Here is a 22,040-nt window from a genome sequence, read left to right as displayed (position 1 = left end):
GTGGATTTGGGTGGTTTTGCTTGCACCACTCTCCATAAGACAACCAGGGCCCTTGTGACACAGCTCCATTTTTATTTCAGATATAGAAGAAGATCATGTAATTAAGTACAAAATGTAATTCACTTCCATTTACTTAATTAAGGCTAACTAACTACTCTTGCAAGCAAGGTACTCAGCAAAGTACCCGCATGCAGGTTCTTTACAAGTTGAATGTGCCTCTTTCAGGATCCTAAGACAGTAAATCCTTTTGGGGAAAAACAAGAATATTCAACAAATTCCTGATTAAATACCTGAGTGTACTTACTGCAGGGTGCTGGGCCTGACTGCTAAAGCTGTCAGTGATGGCTCTGCTAAGGCTGACTCAGAGCCCCTGCCTGCAGCCATGAGAGACACAGCTCTTGACCAAAACTTTCCCAGTCTTCACTCCTTGTACTGAAAAAATACAAGGCAATGCTAGAAATGTGGGTTATCAAGAAACTCAGCTGCAGCAATCGTGGGTTGGTGGTGGCTGCTGTTGCAATTCCTGCTGCTGGGATAGTTTTACTGGCTGATTTGCAGAGCACTGGCTACGATCTGCCTTGGCAGCAGCTGCCTGCCTTGCCAATCATTAACACTGCACACAGCATGCACCAGGTGGGATCAGTTCACTTAGAAGGAGCTGCTCCAGACACCATGAATTCCCTGGAAACGTGCCTGTTCCTAAATGCTGCAGAGAGCCCTGCCACAGCTTGTCTGCTCCCTCACTCCTGGAACTAACCCCACGTGGGGCTGCAGCCTTGCTGCTGTCAGAGGCTGGGCTGCAGTCCTCACCCTCCCCTGATGTGCACTGCCACGTGGCTGAGCACACACAGAGCTCGTGCTCAGGTGACCTGGGACAGCTGTGCCTAGGGCAGCTGGATGGGATGGACACAGGCAGCAAGGCTGGGTTCAGGGCCCTGAGCAGCGAAGCTGAACTGATTAATGTCTCAGTTAATGGCTGAGACAAACAATAATGACAGAACTAGAGGTAAGTGCACCTGAAGCCAGTCATTTCAGACCACTTCTAGTGGGGAAGCTTGGGCTGCAGAGCCTGCTTGCTTCACTAACAGTGCTGTGAGGAAGAGGTACAGTAAAATCATTGCAAATGTAAACTAGGTGAATTATCACATCTTGAGGGAAAAAGTGATCAGTAGCAAGAACCTTGTGCCCTCTGGCACCTGACACTGGATGAGAAGTTGAGACATTTTTATCTAGGTTGCAGCAATAGGTAAACTCACTCCTAGGCCAGTCAAACAAAAATGAGCATCATTCACGTCAGCGTGGGAACATCCTTTCCACCAAGCAGCTCATCCTCAGTCAGCTTTCCTGGAAATCCGGCCCATCTTGGTGCGGATGTTTCGCAGGAGGAAGAAAGCCACTGTGCTAGCCATGCAGGTGACCTCAGCTACCCAGAAGGCTGTGGCCCAGCTGTAGTGCTTGGCAATTGTACTGAAAGGCAGTCCAGCCAGGAAACCCCCAACTGTAACGAAAAACAAACAGAAAGTCAACAACACTTGTGTGCTCCCATGTTATCTATCAACACCTGCTTTTTCATATTTAACAGTTCCTTAGGCCTGGTTTGAACTTAAAGCCCAACACAAAACCTGTCCGGCTAAGCAGGAAAGCATCCCTGAGGCTTCCAGCTCCATGATCTCTCTCCTTAGGTGCCGTCCCATGACCAGCAGCAGCTTGGCACCTGGGGCTAGACCATGCTTCATCAAGAACGTGCATGGGTTTTGTTTGTTTTTAGGGAAATGGGTGTTACTTACCATTGGCCATGAGGGCCACGATGGCATGGGAGGTGCCACACAGGTTGGCAGGGGCACTTTCATTGGCTATGACCCCAAACAGGGCAATCGGCCCATACGAGGAGAATCCAAACACAGCTCCCAGAGTCAGAATCCACAGCTGTCAAAATCACAAACAGGATCTGTAAATCTCACCACCATCAGTAAGCAACTGTTGATAATTCTGATTATATACTCAGTACCAGGGAGTTTTGACATTTTCAGGCTGACACCAGCTCCCCAGCCTGCAGCCAGGAGAGCTCAAGCCTGTAGAGTCCCCACATCCATAAAGCCCAGCTGCATCTCCACCACTCCATCTTACTGGCCAATGCAAGCTCTCCTCCCTCCCACAATTCTGCCCCCACACCACAGCCTCTGCTGATTTGCAAGAAACAGAACATTGAACAGAAGAGGGTAATGAGCCCACGAAACCACAGGAAAGAACTGTGAATCAGGTTGCTTTCATAAACAAGCCTGGAGCTACCAACTGAAAGCTTTTCTCAGTTTAGATGCATGGGACTGATCATAGCATGTTTATTTGTGAGACACCTCTTTCTGATGGCCTCAATGTTACTAAACCGAGAAACCAAAAAAAAAAAAACCAAAAAAACTCACCACAAAAAAAACCAACAATCTGAACATCTGAACTTCAGTGGTAGTTTCTGCTCTAAGAAACCTATCTGGCCCCAAATTGTCAGTCTCTTGTTTGCAGAACAAAGGGTAAGTAACACCTCCACGTTACAGCATGCTTTTAGAATTGCAAACACTGTTTCAAAAAGCCCAGGAGGAAGTTAAGTGCCATCTTATTTTCCAGATGTGAAACAGAAAGGAGTTAGGAAAACACTTGCCAGAAACTGAATAAGAATGTATCTGCCAGAGCAGAATCATTCTTTCAGATCTCACCCGCAAGACCCTTAGCTGGCTATATTTTACCTGATGAATAGAGGTCCTCAGAACTTTCTTTATAAAACTTAAAAGTTACATAGTTAGACTTTTTAAAGTCAGTTAGTGTACTCAAATTATTATAAGAAAAAATGTTTCTTTTACCAAACTTACAGTAATCTCTTCTCAACGCCCTGGTTTTAAGTTCTGAAGTGCTAACCAACCTCTCAGGATAGGAGTAAGGCAGACCAGGGAAAGAAGAAAAAGGCAAAGGGAGAAAAAATGCAAGCAGAAACCTCATGTTCTTTTAGGCCTGTAAGATCAGCTAGAGGTTGCAAGGCTACAGTCCAGAAGTGGTTTTCCTGAAGAAGAAGAAAAAAATGAAAGGAGAAAAGAAGTTTTATTTATTTAGCAATCATAAGGGCAGATGCAAGTCAGGTGTCATGCAAAGTCTGGAAGGCAGACTGCCTGCAACAACAGGATAGCAGGAGCACCCCAAGCCAGGCCAAGCCAGCGCTTCTCCAGAGTGCAACGAAAAAGAAACCCTTGGGAATGGTGAAGAAAACAATCCTGGTTTCTGTCATCAAACCTCCCCCTCCCAGGGCTACCCCTATGGACGGCCAGCTGCTTACCTTGGGAGAGTCGCCCGTGACTGTGATGCGGAAGAGGAACATGGACACGCACATCCCAGCCATCATGGACAGCAGGAGCCCGTGCCGGGGGTTCCCGTAGCTGGACAGCCCCACCTGGGACACAAGGAAGGAAGGAAAGTGGACAGTCAGAAACTGCAGGGACTTCCTTTTACACCTGTAGTGACCACACCATCCACAGCCCCGTCAGAAACACGGATGCACATCAACAGCACATCTGTTGGCACACCTTGCTAATGGTTTAAGGGCTGCACACAGTCAAACTGTGCTAAACAAAAGCTCTTAGTGATAAACCATACTTCAGTTATCAACCCCTTCCACCCTGAATCTGGCTCCAGATCCCAACACTGGATTTTAATGTGGGGTTTTTTTCCAGCCAGAAGACAATTATCAGCAAACAGCCCTTCCACACAAAAATCTGGTGACCACAGTAGAGCAAACAAATTAAACAGATTAAACACCTCAAATCTGACAGGCATATTGCAACCCCTAACATCAGCAGACCTATTTCCTAGCAGCTTCTGGAGTATTTGGCAGCTGTGCCCATGCACATGGCAGAACTGAGTACGGGCTGGTTTCTCTGCTGTGCTCACAGGGACAGCATCCTGCCTGAGTGCCTTAGTGAAGCAGCTCAGACTGCCACTGTGTTCCCTGCCCAGCATGCCCAAGGGTGCACATAACTTACTTTTGCTACTGCTCTATCAGAAAGGTATCCAGCAGCAATGCTTCCCACCAGGCCCCCAATCTCCAAGGCGCTCATGTAGGAACTGCCTAGAACACAGAGGAAGCAAAGAACAGCCCATCAGATTTGGTGCTGTGGGCTCCAGACCAGTCCCACTGCTGCAACCTCACAGAGCACGTGAGCAGCTCTGCTGGACACAACGATCTGGCTCACCCCTGTTCAGGAATGTCTGTCTGCCAGTCCCAGGAACGCCCTGGCACTGGGGCGCTTGGTGCATGCACTAACTCTATCACTGAGTTATTGAGTGCCCAAAACCTGTGTGTAGCTAAGCAAGGGCCTCTACCCAGGCAAACTCTGGCAACACCTCCCAGACTGCAGCCCCAGAGCTTAATAATGCAGTTTTGCATCTCACCTACAAGCATGGACTGTCCCCTCTCCTGGATCAGGAAGAGCTGTCCCCAATCAGTACAGCACGTTTTCACTCCAAAAACGACCAGGTAGCCTGTTGAGAGCACCCAGAGGTAGGGAGAGAGCAGCAGCTCTGTCAAGGTGCTGTTGTCACTGGAGGAACCTGTAGGAAAGTCGGGAGGAGTGTTACCACAGCCCAAACCACACCAACCAGCAGCCCAGCAGACAGTTCTGCAGGCAGGAGCAAGGCATGAAAACATCCCCGCACAGAGAGGTATTCACAGCTGCTGAATGGTGGTGAATGGCTCTACCTCCCCCTTGTTCTGGTGATTTCAGAATCTCTTCTGTCATTTTATCCCACATTCATTAAAGATTTGAAAAGAATAATCAAAACACTACTCCCAGTAATTTTCTGTATTGCAGTTGCCAGTAAGCCCCTCACAAAGGTTTTTGGAAAATTACCTCTAGATTCTTTGGGAGTGTTTTTTAGCTATGCCTGTGAAAGGCACTGCACAGACCCAAACAAAGATGCTTTCAGATGCTACCTTGATTTTTGCATCAGTCTTCCAAGAACACCAACAAACTTGCTCTCCCCAGAAAATGCTCCAGGGAAACAATATTCTTTTCTTTTGCAAAGAGGTCCAGTCTGGCAGCACAGGCAGTATAGGACAGCATGGAACATGGGCTGAGTTTCCACTGGCCTTTAAAATCCTACTGAAAACCTGTGTTGCAATTCTCATCTACATGTTCTGCTTCCAGAGAAGCGCCACACTCAGTGGTCTGAACAAACATTTACTAACTAGATGTCCTGGGCTGGGACAGAAACACTGAGCAGAGTCCACCGTGAGCTAGGGGTCAAGAGAGCCTAAGGTGGGGTGAGGGGAGAGCTGCCTGTCCGCTGCCAAAGCGGAGGAGCAGAGGTCAGGCCCAAGGAAGCCTTCCCTGCTGCTGTAGCTTTTCTCTCTCCACCACCTCACCAAAACTGCACTCGCTGGCTGAGCACACAAGGCTCCAAGGAAATAGGGATGCTGGTAGCAGGAAGACATGACTTATATGGGGAGAGCCAGCCCTGAGTACCTCAGCAGCACACAGGTGTCTGCTGGCAGGCTAAGGAGCAAGACTAACAGAGGGCAAACAGCAGGCTTTTCCCCTGCTCTGCCACAGTGACAGGAATCCCTACACCAGCCCCTTCCCACAAGATCACAGTGGGCCTTCATTTATACAATTTGTACCTTCAGTTACCAGAATAAAGCAACCAAAACCAACCCATTACCACACGCCTGCCAAAATGTGACTTCAGAAACTGGGGAGGATGGGGGTGTTGGTATGCTGAGAGTGACACATCTGTACCAGAACACTGACAGAAGGCACTGCATCTTCTGCTGCAGCTGCCTGCTTGCATTGAAGCCACATGCTCACCTTTCTTCCCTTTCTTGGCTCCTTGCTCAATGTTGGGCAGCCCAACATCTGCCGGCTCGTTTTTAATCAGGACAAGGCAAACAAAAGAGACAACCATGCAGGTGAAGCCAGAGAAGGACAAAGTCTTGCGCCAATCGTAGTTCATAGACACAAGAGCAGCAAGAATGGGGCCTAAGCCTCCAGCCAAGTTCATGCTTGTAGACAGGATTGCCCACCAAGTCCCAAACTGGGAAGGCTCAAACCACTGTGCAACAAGAAAAACAGCATGAGGTGTAAGAGAGTGACAGCACACTTGAAAACCCTCCCTTGAAGCCCATGATGTGGGGCAGGGGCAATTCAGACAAAGAACTCCAAAAGCAGGTAGAGGGAACACCCACACCTCGCTACTTTAGTCATGCACGGAACTCCAAATGTTACTCAAGTGTCAGCCCAAAGAGCTTGACAGGTGTCCACACTGTGAGCCAGCTCAAAGTTATTTCCATTTACAGAACATGAAACTGAGACGTGGGGCAGGAGAGGCAAGTTTAAGAGCACATGGTTTTGTGTACTCACTTGCTAGGAACAGCGTCCTCCTGGAGAGGTCTGCTGGCTCAGGAACTTGGATGGATACACAGAGAGTCACAGGGTAACTTTAGGACTCTGTTGCATTAAGTATCAGACATGATGGGCTCTGTACTGCAACGAGCACCGAGACAGAACCACTTGGGTGGTTCTTGTCAGCAGGAAAATGTCTGAGATCTACATTCATGAACATCTTCAGAAAACACCACAGCTGATATTTCTATTATTTGGGCCCTTCTTTTCTGTGCATTCAATTGTCCTGCACAGCCCTCTCCTCATCAGTTAGGGGAGGCTAGGCGTCTCACAGAAGGGCAACAAAGTTGTTTATTTCTTCCCCACCCTGCCCCACGAGTACTTGCAGTACATTCATTCCTGGATCTTACATTTTCCGTGAGGGATCAGCATAAAGCTAACCAAACTCCTTCTGTCCTTGGGAGAAATCAATCTGGTCCTTTCAGATTGTCACAAATCCCAAGTACACACAGCTTAGAGACTCTTCTCACACTATTCCTCCATCTTATCCAGTTTACTACCCGAACCACCTGTGATTTGGAATTCCCAAGTTGCCCAAGGGTGCAGATGGAACTGTGCTTGCTGCCGTCTGACCCGCAGCAAACCCTGACTTGCAGCAGCAGAGTGAAGCAGTCCTGTGTGTCCACGCCTAAAATACTTAATTTCAAAAAAGTCTGCCTCAACGGGGCAGAACTCTGCTACCAGGAGATGTTACCAAACTGAGCTACGCTCAAGGCACATAGAGGGGCAAGGGCTACAGAGTGAATCTTTGCTAGGATAAGCAGAACCCCGTGCACAGAAACTTGTTCCACAGGCAGCAGAACGCAGATAGTGCTCTGGCCCTCCTTGGCTGGAAGGGAGCGAGAAAAGCTGCAAGTCCCTGTGCATTCTGGGCAAGCGAGGTCTGCACAGCCCTGATGCTAGGGGCAGGACAGGAGAGCAGTGGAAAGTTCCCCACGGGTCTCAGCACCCACCTTGCGCAGGATCTTGCCGCAGGGCGGCCAGCCCAGCCCCTGGGCCAGGCCGTTGAGGAACCAGAGCCCGGCGAAGGCCATGACGGTGGAGCTCCAGGAGAAGACCACGTTGACCAAGCCCACCATGAGGAGGCCGGAGGAGAAGAGCCAGCGGGCACTCATCTGGTCCGAGAGGACGCCGCTGATGAACTTGCTGATGGCGTAGGCTGCCGACTGGCTGCTGGTGATGAGACCTGCGGCGGGCAGAGCCCAGGGGCGCCTCAGCCCGCGGAACGGCCACCCCGGGCCGGCGGGGCCAAGGGGCCCGGACCCTCACTCACCCAGGTCGTCCTTCCCCAGCGGCACCTCGGCCATGACGGCGGGCATGACGAACGAGAAGGTTTTGCGGTTGAAGTAGTAGAGCGTGTAGCCCACGAACATGGCCGCGAAGATCGCAGCCCGGTACCGCCCGTACCCGCCGGCCGCCATCGCTCCCGCGGCGCCGCACCGGCCCGGAGCGCCCCGCACGCACGGACGGACGGGCGGGCGGACACGGCCCCGCCGCCCCGCCCTGGCCCGCGGAAGTCCCGCCCCGCTCCCGGCCCGCCCCGCTCCCGGCACGCACGGCACCGCTCCGCACAGCCCCTCAGGACGTGTCGCTTTTATTTTTGGCTGAAGAGCCAGAATGGAGAACAATGTCAGATGCACATTCGCAGCCATCGGACCCCGCTCGCGTGTGTGGCAGCAGCAGGGACGGTCTGAGGAGGCAGGAGGTCACGGCCAGGGACAGTCACACGATTAAGTCGGTGCAAGTGCACAAAATACCGAGGAAGGAAGGCAGTTGCCATTAGACTTTTCAGGTTTGGTTGTTTGAGCCGTATCGCTGTCCTTGTGACTGACTACAGGATGTGCCAACACGGCCCATCTTTCCCTCTACTCTGCATTCAGTGTTGCCTTTTCTGAACTTTAAAAACTACGAACAGAATCTTTTTGTCAAGTCTCACATCATGGTTCTTGGACTCTGCTAGAGAGCACACAGTTTAAACAAACAGCCTATTGAAAACAGACACAGCCATATCTCAAAGCACAGATCATCTGCCTTCCCAATTTTGTTCCACCTTACCATGAATCCAACTATTAATACACTCGCACCAGCTGAAATCACACATTTGCTCTAAGTCAGAGTCTCATATGCAAAGACAACAGCACTTCAGGTCTATATCCTTCTGCAATCATCTTCACAAGAGGTGGGGCACAGAGCTTATGTTCCAGGTTACTTCCTACACCTTAAGATGTTTCTGTACTGTTTTCTCCCCACAGGAAAGTCACTTTGGTGACTTCTGTACTGAAACAAAGACAATTCTTGGTGGGCAGACCGCCCCACATAATAGAAGAAAAACAAAAACCAATTCACTAAGTTAGTAGAGGCAAAATCCGCAGAAAGAACAAAAAAATAAATTTACATCTCTATCCCATTGTGTTGTCATTGTGTTCCATTTACATCATGACTAACCAGGTCCATAAGAAAAACAAGAAAGTAACTATGAAATAAATAGATGCTGACACTCGTAGGATTTCAGGGTGTTACAATTCATCATTTTTCCTGCTTTCTCCTCCAGCTTCTGCCTTCTCTTTTTTGGACCCTGTGTAATGAAGCAAACTCAGTTTCACACTGCAGTCCTTTACACAGCATGCAAAGCAGTACTGAGAGTCTCTGACATTTGCAAAATTTGCCACAAAACTTGCAGTCCACGGTACAGAGGTTTTGGGGGTTGATCCTCAGCTCCACGGAGCTGAAGCCATGAACCCCCTGGCCCTGTTCACAGCGCTGCCCTGGCAGCAGGAGAGGCACAGTAGCTCTGAGTAGAGCCTGTCTCACAGCCATGGGACTGGCTGCAAACTGCAGGGACAGGGGCACAAAGCAGCACTGGTGCATAAGAATTCCACTCTGAATTAACAATGGATGAGCAGTCAGGGGTTCTACCATCGTATTACCTCTTACAGCTAAAAATCTGCAAAGGACCCCCCAGACACCTTGCGCTTGCAGCTCCCAAGTTCCAGATTGTTAGCAAAACATTCACCCACCCAAATCTGATCCAGGCTTATCATCTATTGCTGCTTTCTCAGCTGTAGGAGGTTCCTTGGCTGGATCAATATCCTCTGGTTTGTCTATGTTTAAAGCAGAAAGAAACAGAAGTCAAAGGAGAACACACAGGAAACAAGGTGCAAAGAGATGAGGTGAGTAAAGGTGAGGTTAAACCAGCCAGCTGTGGTGCCTCAGCAGGACTGACACAGCTCACTCTCACAGCAGATCACTCTACAGCTCTCAAGAGAAGCACCACAAAATTGTCCGTATTCCCCTCTGAGTGCCAAGCTTTATGTCCTCAGAAGCCCTGGAGACTGACTGGTTGCACAGGCAGATGACCTTTGGAGCTGTGACTGTGAGCAGGATCCCTTGAGAGCAACCAGAGGAATCAGCAGGAATGCTGACAAACAGCACCCAGATTTAAAAGGACCAGGGCACTTGAGACCTGAGGATCTTAGAAAGTTAAAAAAACTAAGTCCTAATGCCCCAAGAGATTTTTTTTCCCCCTGGGGTCCATCTAGGCCACAAAACTTTCTCATCAACAATTCATTCTACTCACTGATCTAGGACAGGACTTTGAGTATTCAGCTCAGTACACTGAAGTGCAATGTAATCAATGGCTAATCTTGCCTAGAAGTCAACAAGCCAGCAAGGCAGGTACTGACTATCCTGGGAAATGTATAAATAATTTCTGTTTCTTCACAAAAAACCCAAACAAATGGTGGGGGGTGAAGGACACTGCAATACATAGATTTTCCCAGCTGTCTTTGAAAGCTGAGAGCAAACTCACCTAATCTCACAGTTAACTACCGTCCTCCCTTCTTTAACTCCCGTTCAATCAAGAGAAACGCCATGTATTACATGTGGTAATTATATAATAGGGAGTGACACACATGCTCCAAGCCTGCTACTTACCTTCTTGTTTCCCCTCCGTGGGAGGGATAGTATTCTGAGTCTCAGAGGCTGCTGTAGTATTCTTGCCTGAATCAGTTTTTGTGGCATTCTTCTCCCTTTTGGGTTTGGGTTTTGCAAACTTGGCTTTATTCAGGAGATACTGCACTTCCCTGTCCAGGGCTGCTATCTTGAGCTCTATATCTTTAGAGAGCAGCACAGGTTTCTCAGTAGGAGTAAGCTTGTTCTGTTCAGCCAGTGTCTCATTTTTCCAGATCTGTGGGACGTGAGGGAAGAGGTGCTTTTGGAATGCTTCTGGGTTCCAGGAACTGCTGTATATCACAGTATCTCAACACTGCCCCAGGCTATTCTGCTTTACTCAGGACAGCTCTCCTCTGTGCCACATTTCCACCAACCTCTCAGTTTACCCAGACACAGGAAAAAGAGAAACAAAACCCAGTGCCTGCCTTTAAAAAACGAGTGCAATCAGATCACTGGGCTCCACCCCCACCCTGGAGATGATTCCACATGCAACACAGGAACCACCATTCCCCCCAGACACAATGGGGTTAGGCTGGGCATTAGGAAACACTGAAACACACAAAAAGATTGCTGGTGGCACAAAAACAAAATGTGCACATTCTACTCCATGACCCTGAGTGAAAGTATAGGTCATAAGCCAAACTGCCACCCCACCCTCCTCCAGCATCACTCCATCCTTCAGTACCGTGGTTTCATTGATGGCTTTTTCCAGTGTACTCAGTTCCACTTCTGTGAATATCTGGTCAGACTCTGGAATCATTCGGGCTCCCCTTGTAGATAAGAAAGCTTATTTTAGTTAAGCCAAGCAGACTGCGCTTTGGCAACTCAGTGGTTACAGCTTCAGTAATACAAAAACATCACAACCACCATACTGGACCCTTCCTGCCCCCATTTTGGACAAGGGGCTGTTCACAGGTCCTGCAGAACAGGACACCGGGGAGCAGGGTTCTGCTCACCTTTTCTCAGGAACTGCCACTGACTTTGACATTCACTCTGGTCTCATTCTGATGGCAGCTCCTACATAACCGGTTGCATGACATTGCTTCCCCAAAGCCTGTCCTTACCTGAGAAAGATGGTGGAGTGATTGAGCAGACTTTCCAGAGCAGCCAGGCGTTCTGGCCACTTTCTCCGTTCCTCAACACGGAAGAAAAGGTTCCTACAAAGCTTTTTCAGCTCTGAAAGCTTGTCTTTCAGCTCCTGAAAAGGGGGGAGAGGAGAAATGAGACAGTTAATCTGACCACTGTCTAACAGTGGCTACTTCACAAGTTTTAACTTCATTTGTTTTTCACTCTATCAAATACATCATTTCAGTGTAGTAAAAAGAGCCACATGACAAAGCTTTCAGTCAACAGGTTCCTGCTGAAGCTCTTGTAGAAACATCAATGGCTAGGACAATTTCTTATTTTGTTCTGTGCATAATGCTCTGAGGAAGCAAGAAACTCTCAAGAACCAGATTACAAAGGCTCCGTCAGTTTCTGTGGTCACTTCCATGTCAGTGACAGCTGATGGTGTCCTGACTGCACACAGTAATACTGTTGTTGTTCTATTCCTAGAGTCCCATACTGTTGTTATCAGATCTCTAAAGTCCATACCTCCTTGGTGTGTTCTTATGGCTGCAGATCTTCACAGCACAGACTCCTTCTTCTGCATGTTGTCCTTTCTCAGTTCAGGGCTCCTTCAAGGCTCTCCCTGACTGGCTAACCCACCCCCTTTTATCCCAGTTCTCTTCAATGGCCACAGCTGCAGCCCATCAAGGACAACCGGGACCTCCGGGGCAAAGCCTCTATACAGATATTCAAGTACAATACATGCATTTTGCTAGGACTCAAAGGCCACCTCTACTATATAATACCTTTGTTGCAGCTGCATAGCCCTCCTCCTCCATCCAACTGGAAGCCTCGCTAAGCTTTTTGGAAATTTCTTCTCTCTGCTCCTCTGTTGAAACAAACTGATACTCCTCTTGGTAAAGCTTGTCCTAAAAAAACAGCAAGCACTGGTCAAACACCACTAAGCCTGGAACCATTAAACAAGAGCACTCACTTGTGATTGGGCTGGGGCGCTGCCTGCACCCTCCCAAATCTGAGCTCTGCTCCTAGCATTGCCAGGAGCACAATGTAACAACACCAGGTATAGACACACCCACATTCCATGATGGTAACACTGCAACAGTCATTATTTCACATACACTTAACACTAATTGCTTCTTCTGCACAACAGTTCCTGAGAAGTTGTAGCTTCTTTACACTCTGGGGGCAATTGTTCAATGTGTTAGACATGCTGAAGGGAAGCTTCATTTTGTATTGAGGATACATGGGCCTGGGAAGCCGAACAGCATTAGGAAAAGTGACTGAAAGACAAAACCTGGGCTCTTCATATCAGCTTCCCCCAGCTCAAACAACTCCCCTGCACTCAGATCAGCCAAAAGCTGTGCAAAACACTTCTACTGCTCTCCTGGAATTCTCATTTCATTATATCCCTCTCTTACCTGGGTCTCAAAGATGAAAGACTCCAAGCTGTTGGCTGATTTTTCTCTTTCCTGTTTCTCTAGATCTCTGATCGTCAACTCTTGGAGTCTAACATGCAAAGAAAACAAAAATCAAAAGTTAGCAAATGCCCTTGATTGAGCAGCACATCACACACATCAGCTTCTGAAGTCAGCAGTGCCCTGTGTGAGCCATCACCATCCCAAAGCAGTTCCCTTCCTTCACCTAGAGTTCTAACTTAGCAGAGCCATTTCAAACCTACTTTTTCATCGAGCTCTTCAGTTCATCTTCCTCCAGGTCAGGCACATCATTTACATCCAGCTCCATGGTGATCTCATGGACAAGCTTCTGCTTCTTGGGTGCTTTGATTTTCTCTTCCTCTGATTTGGTAGCTGTGCTGTCACTGGAACTTTTGGACGGTTCTTCCTCTTTTGCAGTTTCTCTGTTTTCTTGGGCACCCTGTAACACAAAGTATGTTCTCAAGCAAGAGAACAGATTTTCAGATTCTGCAATTTTTTTCAAAGGCAGGGCACTTCAGAGAAGGATAATTCCACTGAGGAAATGCCATTTCTTGCGTACTAAACCCACGCCATTCCTTCAATCTGAAGCTCACCTGAGGCTCTAATTTCTCGCCTTCTTCCTTTCTCTCTGACTCTACTTTTGGAGAGGCAGTTTCCTCTTGATCTGAAGACTGCTGTTTCTCTTGTCCATGCTCTTCATCAGCATCTACAGTATGGCTTTTCTGGTCTTGTTTCTCCCCCTGCTCTTCTTTACCTGTTTCTGCTAGGCTCTCTTCCTCTTCCTGGTCATCACAAACAAGTAAAGGGAAAAGAAAACCTATGTTTTAAATGCAGAAATTCCATGCAATGTTTCACATAACAGGTAATTCTACAGAACTGCCAGAGCAAGACAAAAGGGCTTCCTTCCAGTAGCAGTCACCCTGGGGCTCACCTGAACTGAGTCTGTCAGGTTCTCTCCAGTCTCTGGTGTAGGGCCACCACCCCCAAACAGGCTTGAGATAGTGTTTCCAAGTTCTGATGATGGGAGACAGAAAATTCGGAATGTTACATATCCAGAGAAGTAAAGTCATCTTCAGCTCTCAGTCCTTCTCCTCACAACTGCAACAATCACCAGGGCTCCCTTGGTGGTGTAGGTGAGCTTCACACACTCCAGACTCACACTTCTACAACCTCCCTCCGTGTCCTTGTGTGCACAGACAGCCACACATACAGTCAGACTGTGTAACTTCCACACCCCAAAGAAACACAATGCTTGTAGTTATCTCAGCCACTACAGGTAACAAAACAGTCAGTATGAATATCAAAGTTCCACATTTACTTGTCAGTGTTGACTCCTCCTCCAGCTTTTCTTCCACCAAGGTCTCAAATACCGATTCCACCTTGGAAATAGAAACTCAGGATTAGTTTTAAGCAGGGACCAGAGAGAGGGATAAAACTGAAAAATACATCAGCTGACAACCACCCCAATGGTGGTGCTTACCCGGTCAAGACTCAGTACACCGCTCTCATCCATGTTGAAGTGTGCTTTGATGCCTTTGGATTCATAGTCCGAGTGCTTCTTGAAACTGTCCCCAACTCCCTTGAGCCTCACAGTAGTGAGATTGAGAGAACCAAAAACTCTGATGACACAGAGACAAAAGCAGAGAGACAACTCAGGATAATAGTACTGCAGAACAGCCAACCCCTGCTCTCAGGCTGGTGGCGATGGGCAACTGCAAAAAGCAGGAACTGGCGGGGCTAAAGGACACGCAGCTCAGAGAACAGATGTGCCAGTGCCAGTCCAACACACTGGCAATACGTTTCCAGCCAGGCAAGTTGCACTGCCACAGAGCTGCTGGCCTGGGTGCTGGGCTCAACTCACCGCAGGTCATCCTGGCTCAGGAATGTCAGATCTCCGTAGTTGACATAGAACTCAAAGTCATCTGTGTAGCGGTTAAAAGTGATCACTTTGCGCTGGGGATAGGGCGCCATGCGCTGGAACAAAATCCTCTTGTTATGCTTTAAACTCCTGGATTTATCATCCTCCTCAACTTCACGAGTAAACTCCACCTGCACCACAAACAGAAATGAAGATTCAGCAACTACAAACTGTGGCATCTTACATCAGCAGTGTTCAGCTGCTCGGCCTCAAGGCTGGGGGCATGCAAATATTCCTCAACTGGTGTTTGCATATGCCTAGCTCCTTGGATACTGCATTTCTACTATAAAGAAGACTTCCTTCTGCTTTCATTATTAGATTGGCAGAAATCTCTCCAGAGCTTCCATACTCAAAGGAAGCCATGAGGTTCCAACCTGGATTGCTTCTCCCATCACAGCCCCATCATACCTTGCAAAAGAGAAGGAAAACCAAAGGTTACCTGGATAGGAAACACAGCAGCATCCCGAACAATGAAGGGCTTCACCTTAAAGGCTTTGCTTAGAGCAGCTGCCTGGTAGACTGCACCCATAGCAGCAGCCTCATCAGCATTGATATTCTTGCCCAGCTCTTCTCTACGAAGCAAAAAGCAACACACATGACATTTGCAGCCTCTACATAAAGAGCAGCTTGTCAATGGGAGACAGACTAGAAGGGGGCCTCACATACTCACTTGCCCACAGCTTTCAGCAAAACCTCCTGCACTTTGGGGACCCGTGTGGCACCTCCAACTAGAATCACCTGGTCAATTCCATCCTAGGGATTGGAAACAGTCACCTTGTCTTAAGAAAGCAATTTTGGAAAGCTAAGTCCAGGACTTCCTTATGCTCCTGCCCCAGTCACCATGTGCTGACATGGTGCTCTAAGAACACCCACACTAGACCCTGCTGTCCCCGTGCAGGCCAGCACCCAAAAGATCTCAGACAGACATCAGCTGTGCCAACAACCAGGCACCTGGGGTCAGGTCTGTGCAACAGTGACAACCTCACTGCGGCTTCAAGCCACCTGAAACATGGGGCTTGATTCAAAATTACACAAACTAGCTCAATGCCACAGGAGACAGTGGCACCAAGAGCTGGCTGGATCTGAACAGACAGAAACCCAGCCTTTAAGAGGTAACTCAGTGTCTTGCATTGAACATCAGAGCCCAAAGCTGCTCAAGAGTTGTGGCATCCTGCAAAGTGAGCATTTAACCCACAGTGACTCTCTCCAAAGGACTGCCTCAGGTTTGGCTCAACTGCAGCCCACAACAGAGCTCCCTTTAGGGAGTGTGCAAAGGAGAAGCCCAAACACCCATAATTCTGTATCCAGACTCATTCAGTAAAAACTTCAGGAGTGAGACCATAACCAGTATCCAAGACAAAAAGAGAAAACATCATTATTTCAAATGGAGGAGTAAAGCGTTTTAAGATTAAGAAGCCTCTCCTCCAAGTCCCTAATTTCTGGTGGATAGTGCAGGGCAAGTGGGACACATTCCTGCTTGACACTGCAGCAGGCAAACTCTCTGTAGCACCAGCATCACTGTCACCATAGCAGGCATCTACCTCCGAACAGTCCTGCTAACACAACCAATCATGATGTGGCAGTAGCTCCACACACACTAGCTTCAGGTTTGGTAATGCATTTTCTTAAACCCACCATGTTCATCTCTGCACTACTCAGAGCCTGCTGCACGGGTCCTGGGACACGCTTGAACAAGTCAGAGCACAAATCCTCAAATTCTTGTCTTGAGACTTTGGCTTTGAAGTCTATGTCATCCAGCAGTCCCTCGATCTGTCCAGAAAAAAAAAAAACCAGTCAGAATGAAATTAATTGTGGAGCTTATTCTACGCAAAATCTTTGTCCAGTGTGCAAAAAGTTCTGGCTTTTGTAACACACAACAGACCTGACCACACTCAGCTGAACCCTACCATTGCTAAGGTGATGAGAGGATGGAACATGGGTGTAACAGACAGCTTCTCTCAGTGAAAGTTTATTTAACATACTTGACACGAATAACTCTTCTTCAATCCACTCAATCACCGGTGCTACCAAGCGGGCACAAGCTGAGAGGGACCACCGGGAGCGATGCTCCTCAGCAGACCTGCGCTGCAGAGGGACAGTGTTCCCTTACACCAGTCCTCAACCCACCCCACACTCAGCCCAAAAAATGCAGGAACCCCCAGGAGAAGGTCAGACCTGTGCCATGTGGTCGGCATTGGCACTCAGCACAGTTTTCAGGCGGTTGGCCTCCTTCAGCAGCTTGGCCATGGCCCGAGGATTCTTCCGGACATCTTTGGAAGGGTGCTGCTCATTAAAGAGCTTTGCCAAGTAGTCCCGGAGACGAAGCTCCATCTCTAAACCTCCAAGAGTACGGTCAAACCTGAACAAAAGAATGAACAGAGGTGTAAAAACCGAAACCAAATTGAAATACAAACAAATTTCATTTATTATTTCACAAATATGCAGAGCAGCAAGTGGTCAAAAATAGGTGCAGTATTATCAGCTGTGATGACTGTGAAACAACAAAGGTTGTCCCCAAAATAACACGTTATAATGAAAGAAAGATGGAAATAAGAGATTCACCACAACAGCCTTTCAACAGCAAATTTCATGATATTTTAGGTAAATGCCTTGTTACCAAGCATGTAAAACAGCCAAGAAGCCAATGGACAACTGTATCAGGTCCTAGGTATCTTGAAAACAGCAATATAAATGCTATGGAATTAAAATTGCTGGGCTGGGTATGCACAGCACCCTCCTCCTTATTTGGCAATGCATTAAGTCCACTGCATGTTCATTCCTCTCTAGAAGCATACTCCTCTTTTTCCAACTGATACGCTTAAAAGATTACATGCAATGGAATAGGTTTACACGCTTTGAGGCTAACAAAGGAAAGCTTAAAGCAAACTAAGTATGCTGGTTCCCTCCTAGGCTCCTGGAAGTTCTCAGCTACCTTCTGCAAAAGACAGCAATACCAAAATTATTCCCAACTGAAGCCTTCTTGCTCCAAATGTTTCCCCCTCAGCCATCCAAATTACTGTATTGAAGCCTCACTGCAAAATTCTACATGATGAAGATTGTGAAACAAATGGTTTCTTTTCTAAGACCCGTGGGATTTGTGCACTCGTGTGGAATTCTTACCCAATGCCTTGGATCTGCAATTGAGGGTGGGTTCCCGAGTCCTTAGTTTTCACTGTCTGATAAGTAACAATAGTACAAACAGTGCTTCCTGCTCCCATGTCATAAAACATGATATTCTGAAAAGAAAAGTCAGGACAGTGAAGCAGAAACACCTGCACATCCCCCCACAAATAAGTAAAGAACCTTTCAGTGTGATACAGGCCGCAACTACCTACTCCCTGGACTACTTTATACCATTTTTGACCGAACACGGGTGATGTTCAAGGTCATGTTTGACAGAAGGAGACAGGAAAACTTCTAATCTATTTCACAGTCCAAAACCCAAAGTTTTGCTCTTTCTTCAGCCTCAGGTAAATCAAGTACTTCTGAGTCAGTGTTGCAATACTTCAAGTAATTGCTGCTGTTATTTTCCCCAGCTGATGGGCAAGGAACAGGTTTACAAAATGGGAACTCCCTGGACCTGCACTCACTCCAGCAGCTTTCAGGCTTCACCATACATGCAGGCAGCGTTTAATCTCTTTGTCTTGTTGACAAACACGTGAAAACAGAGGAGACTGCTTGATCAGCAGAGTCTACTTCAAGTTCTTTGGATTTGCTCTGCAGGACTTTCTCCCCTGCATGCAGGCAACTTGGCAGGACCCTCCGCATCCCTCAAATGCACCTACCTGTGCTGTGGCATTGATGTCTTTCCTCCTAAAAACCCCATAGTTCAGTGCTACAGCCGTGTTGTCATTGATCAGCTGCAGCACCTTGATGTCAGCCATGCGGGCGGCGTGCAGAACCGCTCTCCTCTCGGCTTGGTTGAAGTAGGCAGGAACTGTGATCACTGCATCTTTGATGGGCTGCTCTGAAACAGTTGCAGGGAACTCTGCATCAGTGTAGCCACATGCAAAGACTTGTTGAGATGGAGTGACAGCAGCAAGCCCAGAAGACCCGAGGTGAAGACCCACAAAGAATGCAACCCTGCAGCAGTAGCCAGGATGCCTAGGGATGAATCTCTGTATCCCGCTGAAACCAACCAGACCTAGCATATTCACACAAAGCCACAAGTCTACTGACCACGCTTTTATGTGTCAGGATACTCTCAAATGCTCTGGGTAGCCTTCCATTCCAACAAATACTATCTTCATGGAGGCTTACACCGCCATTGGATCATATTCACTCTCCAATAAAAAGTCTTCAGACTGGCTGGAGTGTCACTGACCACATGACAAAACCTCCTAGTAATTTATCCACTTTTCATTACTATGGTATTTCATTAGCAACACAGCATGAAACACGCACGACAGCGTCCTCTCTGTTAGTTAGTCTCACAGCAAAGGGCCATTTTTGCTCTTTTAGTTCAGCTCCAACAGCATGTTTCCATCCAGAACAGCTACAGCACAGCCTTCACAGAGCCATTTCCACCCTCCCCAGCAGCCACATTCCATGTGCCTCCACTCAGATCACACACATGATAAAGAAAACACTTCGCTTTTCTCCAGAGACTGCCTGTAAGGCTCCTTCGTTGCAAGGCTAGCTGGTAAATAGAAACAGAGATCCAAGATCCCAAACTTGCATCATATTAGAAACAAATGATAACTGGACAGCATCTAGGTCTTGCTTACAGCCTACAGCTGGAGAGAACCAATATCCTGTTTCCAAAAACCTTGGGTTTCTGAATGCTTTTGGTCTCTCCTCAAATCCTATAGTGCACGAACTCATACACACATAGACAAGAAAAAGCTAAACCCTTCCAACCTGCAAATTCCTCAGCCAGACCACGTGAATAGTTCAGGACCATCCCCAGCATCTCCTCAGGAGAATACCATATCGTTCTGCAATGGGAAAGAAAATGATGGCATCAACAGCAAGCTGCAGAAGCCTGGTAGCTGACATCCATCCCACAAAGAACCTAAAAGCAGCCACTTACGGGGACAACTTGAAGATAACAGTCTGTCTGGTCTCATCCTTCACCAGCTCGTGCTCCGGGAAGCGGGACTGGTACAGCACCACGTGGGGATTATCGATCCGCTTACCCAGCAGATCCTGGAAGTATCGGAACGCCACCTTGGGCGTCCTTATGGACTGCAGGAAAAAAACACATCACCCACTTGCATCCCTTCAGTTACACTGCCACCAAACCAATCCCTCCCAGATTACATGGGGAACAACTCCTGCTGTGGGAGTAGGAGCACACAGCCCCCGCACAGAGCCAGTAACACACCAAGGAGATGGGGCGTGCAGGACAACAATAAAACACTGTCTCAGACATTTGTGACAACGTGGGATACATGTATTCTGCAAACAGGAACTCTTACCATCCCCAGCGCACCATCACCAAAGAGACGCTCATTCTCCTTCAAGGAAACAGCCACAGGTGTTTTCCTTCGTGACTCCCTGAGAACAGAGAGGGAGGAATAAACCAGTGGAAAAGGTGAACATTCCAGTCTCCAGTGAAGACAGATGTTCTTCCTGTTCCAGAAGGACTAAGGGAAGGTGTTTGGAGAGGGGGGCCAGCCTCTGCTCAGCTGAGGGGCTACTAGACAAGCCCCCACCACCACCACTTCAGTGCTTTGATGAGACTATTTTTGCTTTCCTCCACCCATAAGCAAGGCAAGACAGCTCCCTTATTCTATCTAGCACTGCTGAATTTCAGGGAGGTGGGTGAGAAATATCCTTGTTATCTCCAGACTCCCAGAAACTGAAGATGTTCCTAATCATACGTCCTCTCTCACCTGCACATTCTTCACTCAGTGGCTTGAGGATGGGCTGCAGCAGCAGCTGAATGCAAGAGATTCACCTGTGTTACAAGTGGGGGCTTTGAACAGCTACAGCAAAACAAACCTGGCTCTGGGCTCCCTTAGGGGAACTAAGTATCAGAGGACCGGGTGCCCTTTTGGGTTGGCACCACAACGTGTCCTTAACCACATGGGCTTTGGGCACCTGCTGGAAAGGTACCCAAAGCACACCCGAACACCTTAAAGGTGAGTTAATAAAGTGCCCTGGAGGATGCCCCGTAGCCCCCACCCGGACCAAGACCGAGTCACAAGTCTGCGTGGGAGAATGGGAGCCTTCCTCCGGCAAGAGAGGAACAGGGACGGCCTGTCCCGGCCAGCCTCCCCCTCCCGGCGCTGGCGGGGGGCTGCAGGACAGGCCGGATCCCCCCAGGTCCCTCCCGCGGCCGCTCACTTGTTCAGGACGATCTCCATGGGCACTCCAGGCTTCACGATGGCGATCTTCATCGACTCGCTGCCCACGTCCACCGACATCACCGCCACCGGCTCTGGAGACAAACCCTCGGTGAGAACCTGCTCCCGGTGTGGGCGGCCGAGACAGGCAGGGGCCCGGACAGGGCGCTGGGGAGGCACCCACGCACCGGCCGCTCCTCCCTGCCGGCCCCACACCGTCGGCGTCGCGGCCCAGGCAGGGAGCGCCCGGGGAGCCGCCGCCTCCCCGCACCGTCCCGCACGTACCTGCGGCGGGCAGGAAGCTGAAGAGAAGCAGCCAGGGCAGCGCCCGGCCAGGAAACCGCGCCATGCTCTGAGGGCACCGCTCGGCTGGACTCGGCTCGGCTGCGCTCGGCTCGGCCCGGCGCGCGGAGCAGCCCCGCCGCGGCGGCCCCGCCGTCTGGCCCCGCCCCCGCCGGCACGCGGCACGCGCCCATTGGCGCGGCTGCCAGGGCCGGCCCCGCGCGCCAATCGCACAGCGCGCCCACGGCCATTGGGCCACGTCAGGGGAAGCCGGAAGCAGTCACGAACGGGAGCCGCTGCCCCATTGGCCGAGAGCACGGGGTGCGGGGCCGCGGGGGCCGCCTGAGCGGCGCGCGTGCTGACACCGCGCGTGCGCTTGCGCGCGCCTCACGGCAGCCGAGCCACGTGCGATCCGCCTACACCGCGCGCGCCCCCCGGCGGCCGAGAGGCGCCTCGCGGGCAGGCCGCCGCCGAGCCACGCCTCCTCGTGAACCACGCCCCCATGCCCCGCCCCGGGGCCGCCCTCGCTCGGCTCGGCTCGGCTCGGCTCGGGCTGGGCACGGCTCGCGTGGACCCAGCCGGGCCCGCTGCGGCCCCAGACCCCTTCCTCTTTCGGGCTCCGCGCCCCTTCCATTGGCCTCTCCCCGTCCCCATG

The 22,040-nt window shown here is 49.4% G+C and overlaps 2 protein-coding genes across 2 annotated transcripts; both read right to left on the bottom strand.

Annotated features, from left to right (window-relative positions):
• Positions 1-50: 50 nt before the first annotated feature.
• SLC37A4 (solute carrier family 37 member 4) lies at positions 51-7,918 on the bottom strand. The gene is made up of 9 exons (XM_066564588.1): positions 7,714-7,918; positions 7,394-7,626; positions 5,847-6,090; positions 4,432-4,590; positions 4,023-4,108; positions 3,320-3,433; positions 2,984-3,049; positions 1,788-1,926; positions 51-1,498 (listed from the first exon to the last, which is right to left on the bottom strand). Exons 1-9 carry the CDS (start codon positions 7,859-7,861, stop codon positions 1,332-1,334), a joined length of 1,356 nt encoding a protein of 451 aa, XP_066420685.1. The 5' UTR covers positions 7,862-7,918; the 3' UTR covers positions 51-1,331.
• Positions 7,919-8,018: 100 nt separating this feature from the next.
• On the bottom strand, positions 8,019-21,524 carry HYOU1 (hypoxia up-regulated 1). The gene is made up of 24 exons (XM_066564421.1): positions 21,389-21,524; positions 21,105-21,198; positions 20,234-20,312; positions 19,846-20,000; positions 19,674-19,750; positions 18,599-18,780; positions 17,934-18,049; positions 16,989-17,172; positions 16,449-16,583; positions 15,484-15,566; positions 15,253-15,385; positions 14,757-14,944; positions 14,376-14,514; positions 14,214-14,274; positions 13,827-13,909; positions 13,489-13,677; positions 13,138-13,334; positions 12,878-12,965; positions 12,245-12,367; positions 11,456-11,589; positions 11,077-11,161; positions 10,374-10,626; positions 9,458-9,541; positions 8,019-9,015 (listed from the first exon to the last, which is right to left on the bottom strand). Exons 1-24 carry the CDS (start codon positions 21,450-21,452, stop codon positions 8,957-8,959), a joined length of 2,985 nt encoding a protein of 994 aa, XP_066420518.1. The 5' UTR covers positions 21,453-21,524; the 3' UTR covers positions 8,019-8,956.
• Positions 21,525-22,040: the final 516 nt, after the last annotated feature.

Source organism: Molothrus aeneus, chromosome 22 (genome assembly GCF_037042795.1).
Source record: "Molothrus aeneus isolate 106 chromosome 22, BPBGC_Maene_1.0, whole genome shotgun sequence".
Taxonomy (NCBI): Eukaryota; Metazoa; Chordata; class Aves; order Passeriformes; family Icteridae; genus Molothrus; species Molothrus aeneus.
This window is presented reverse-complemented; position numbering and strand designations above follow the sequence as displayed.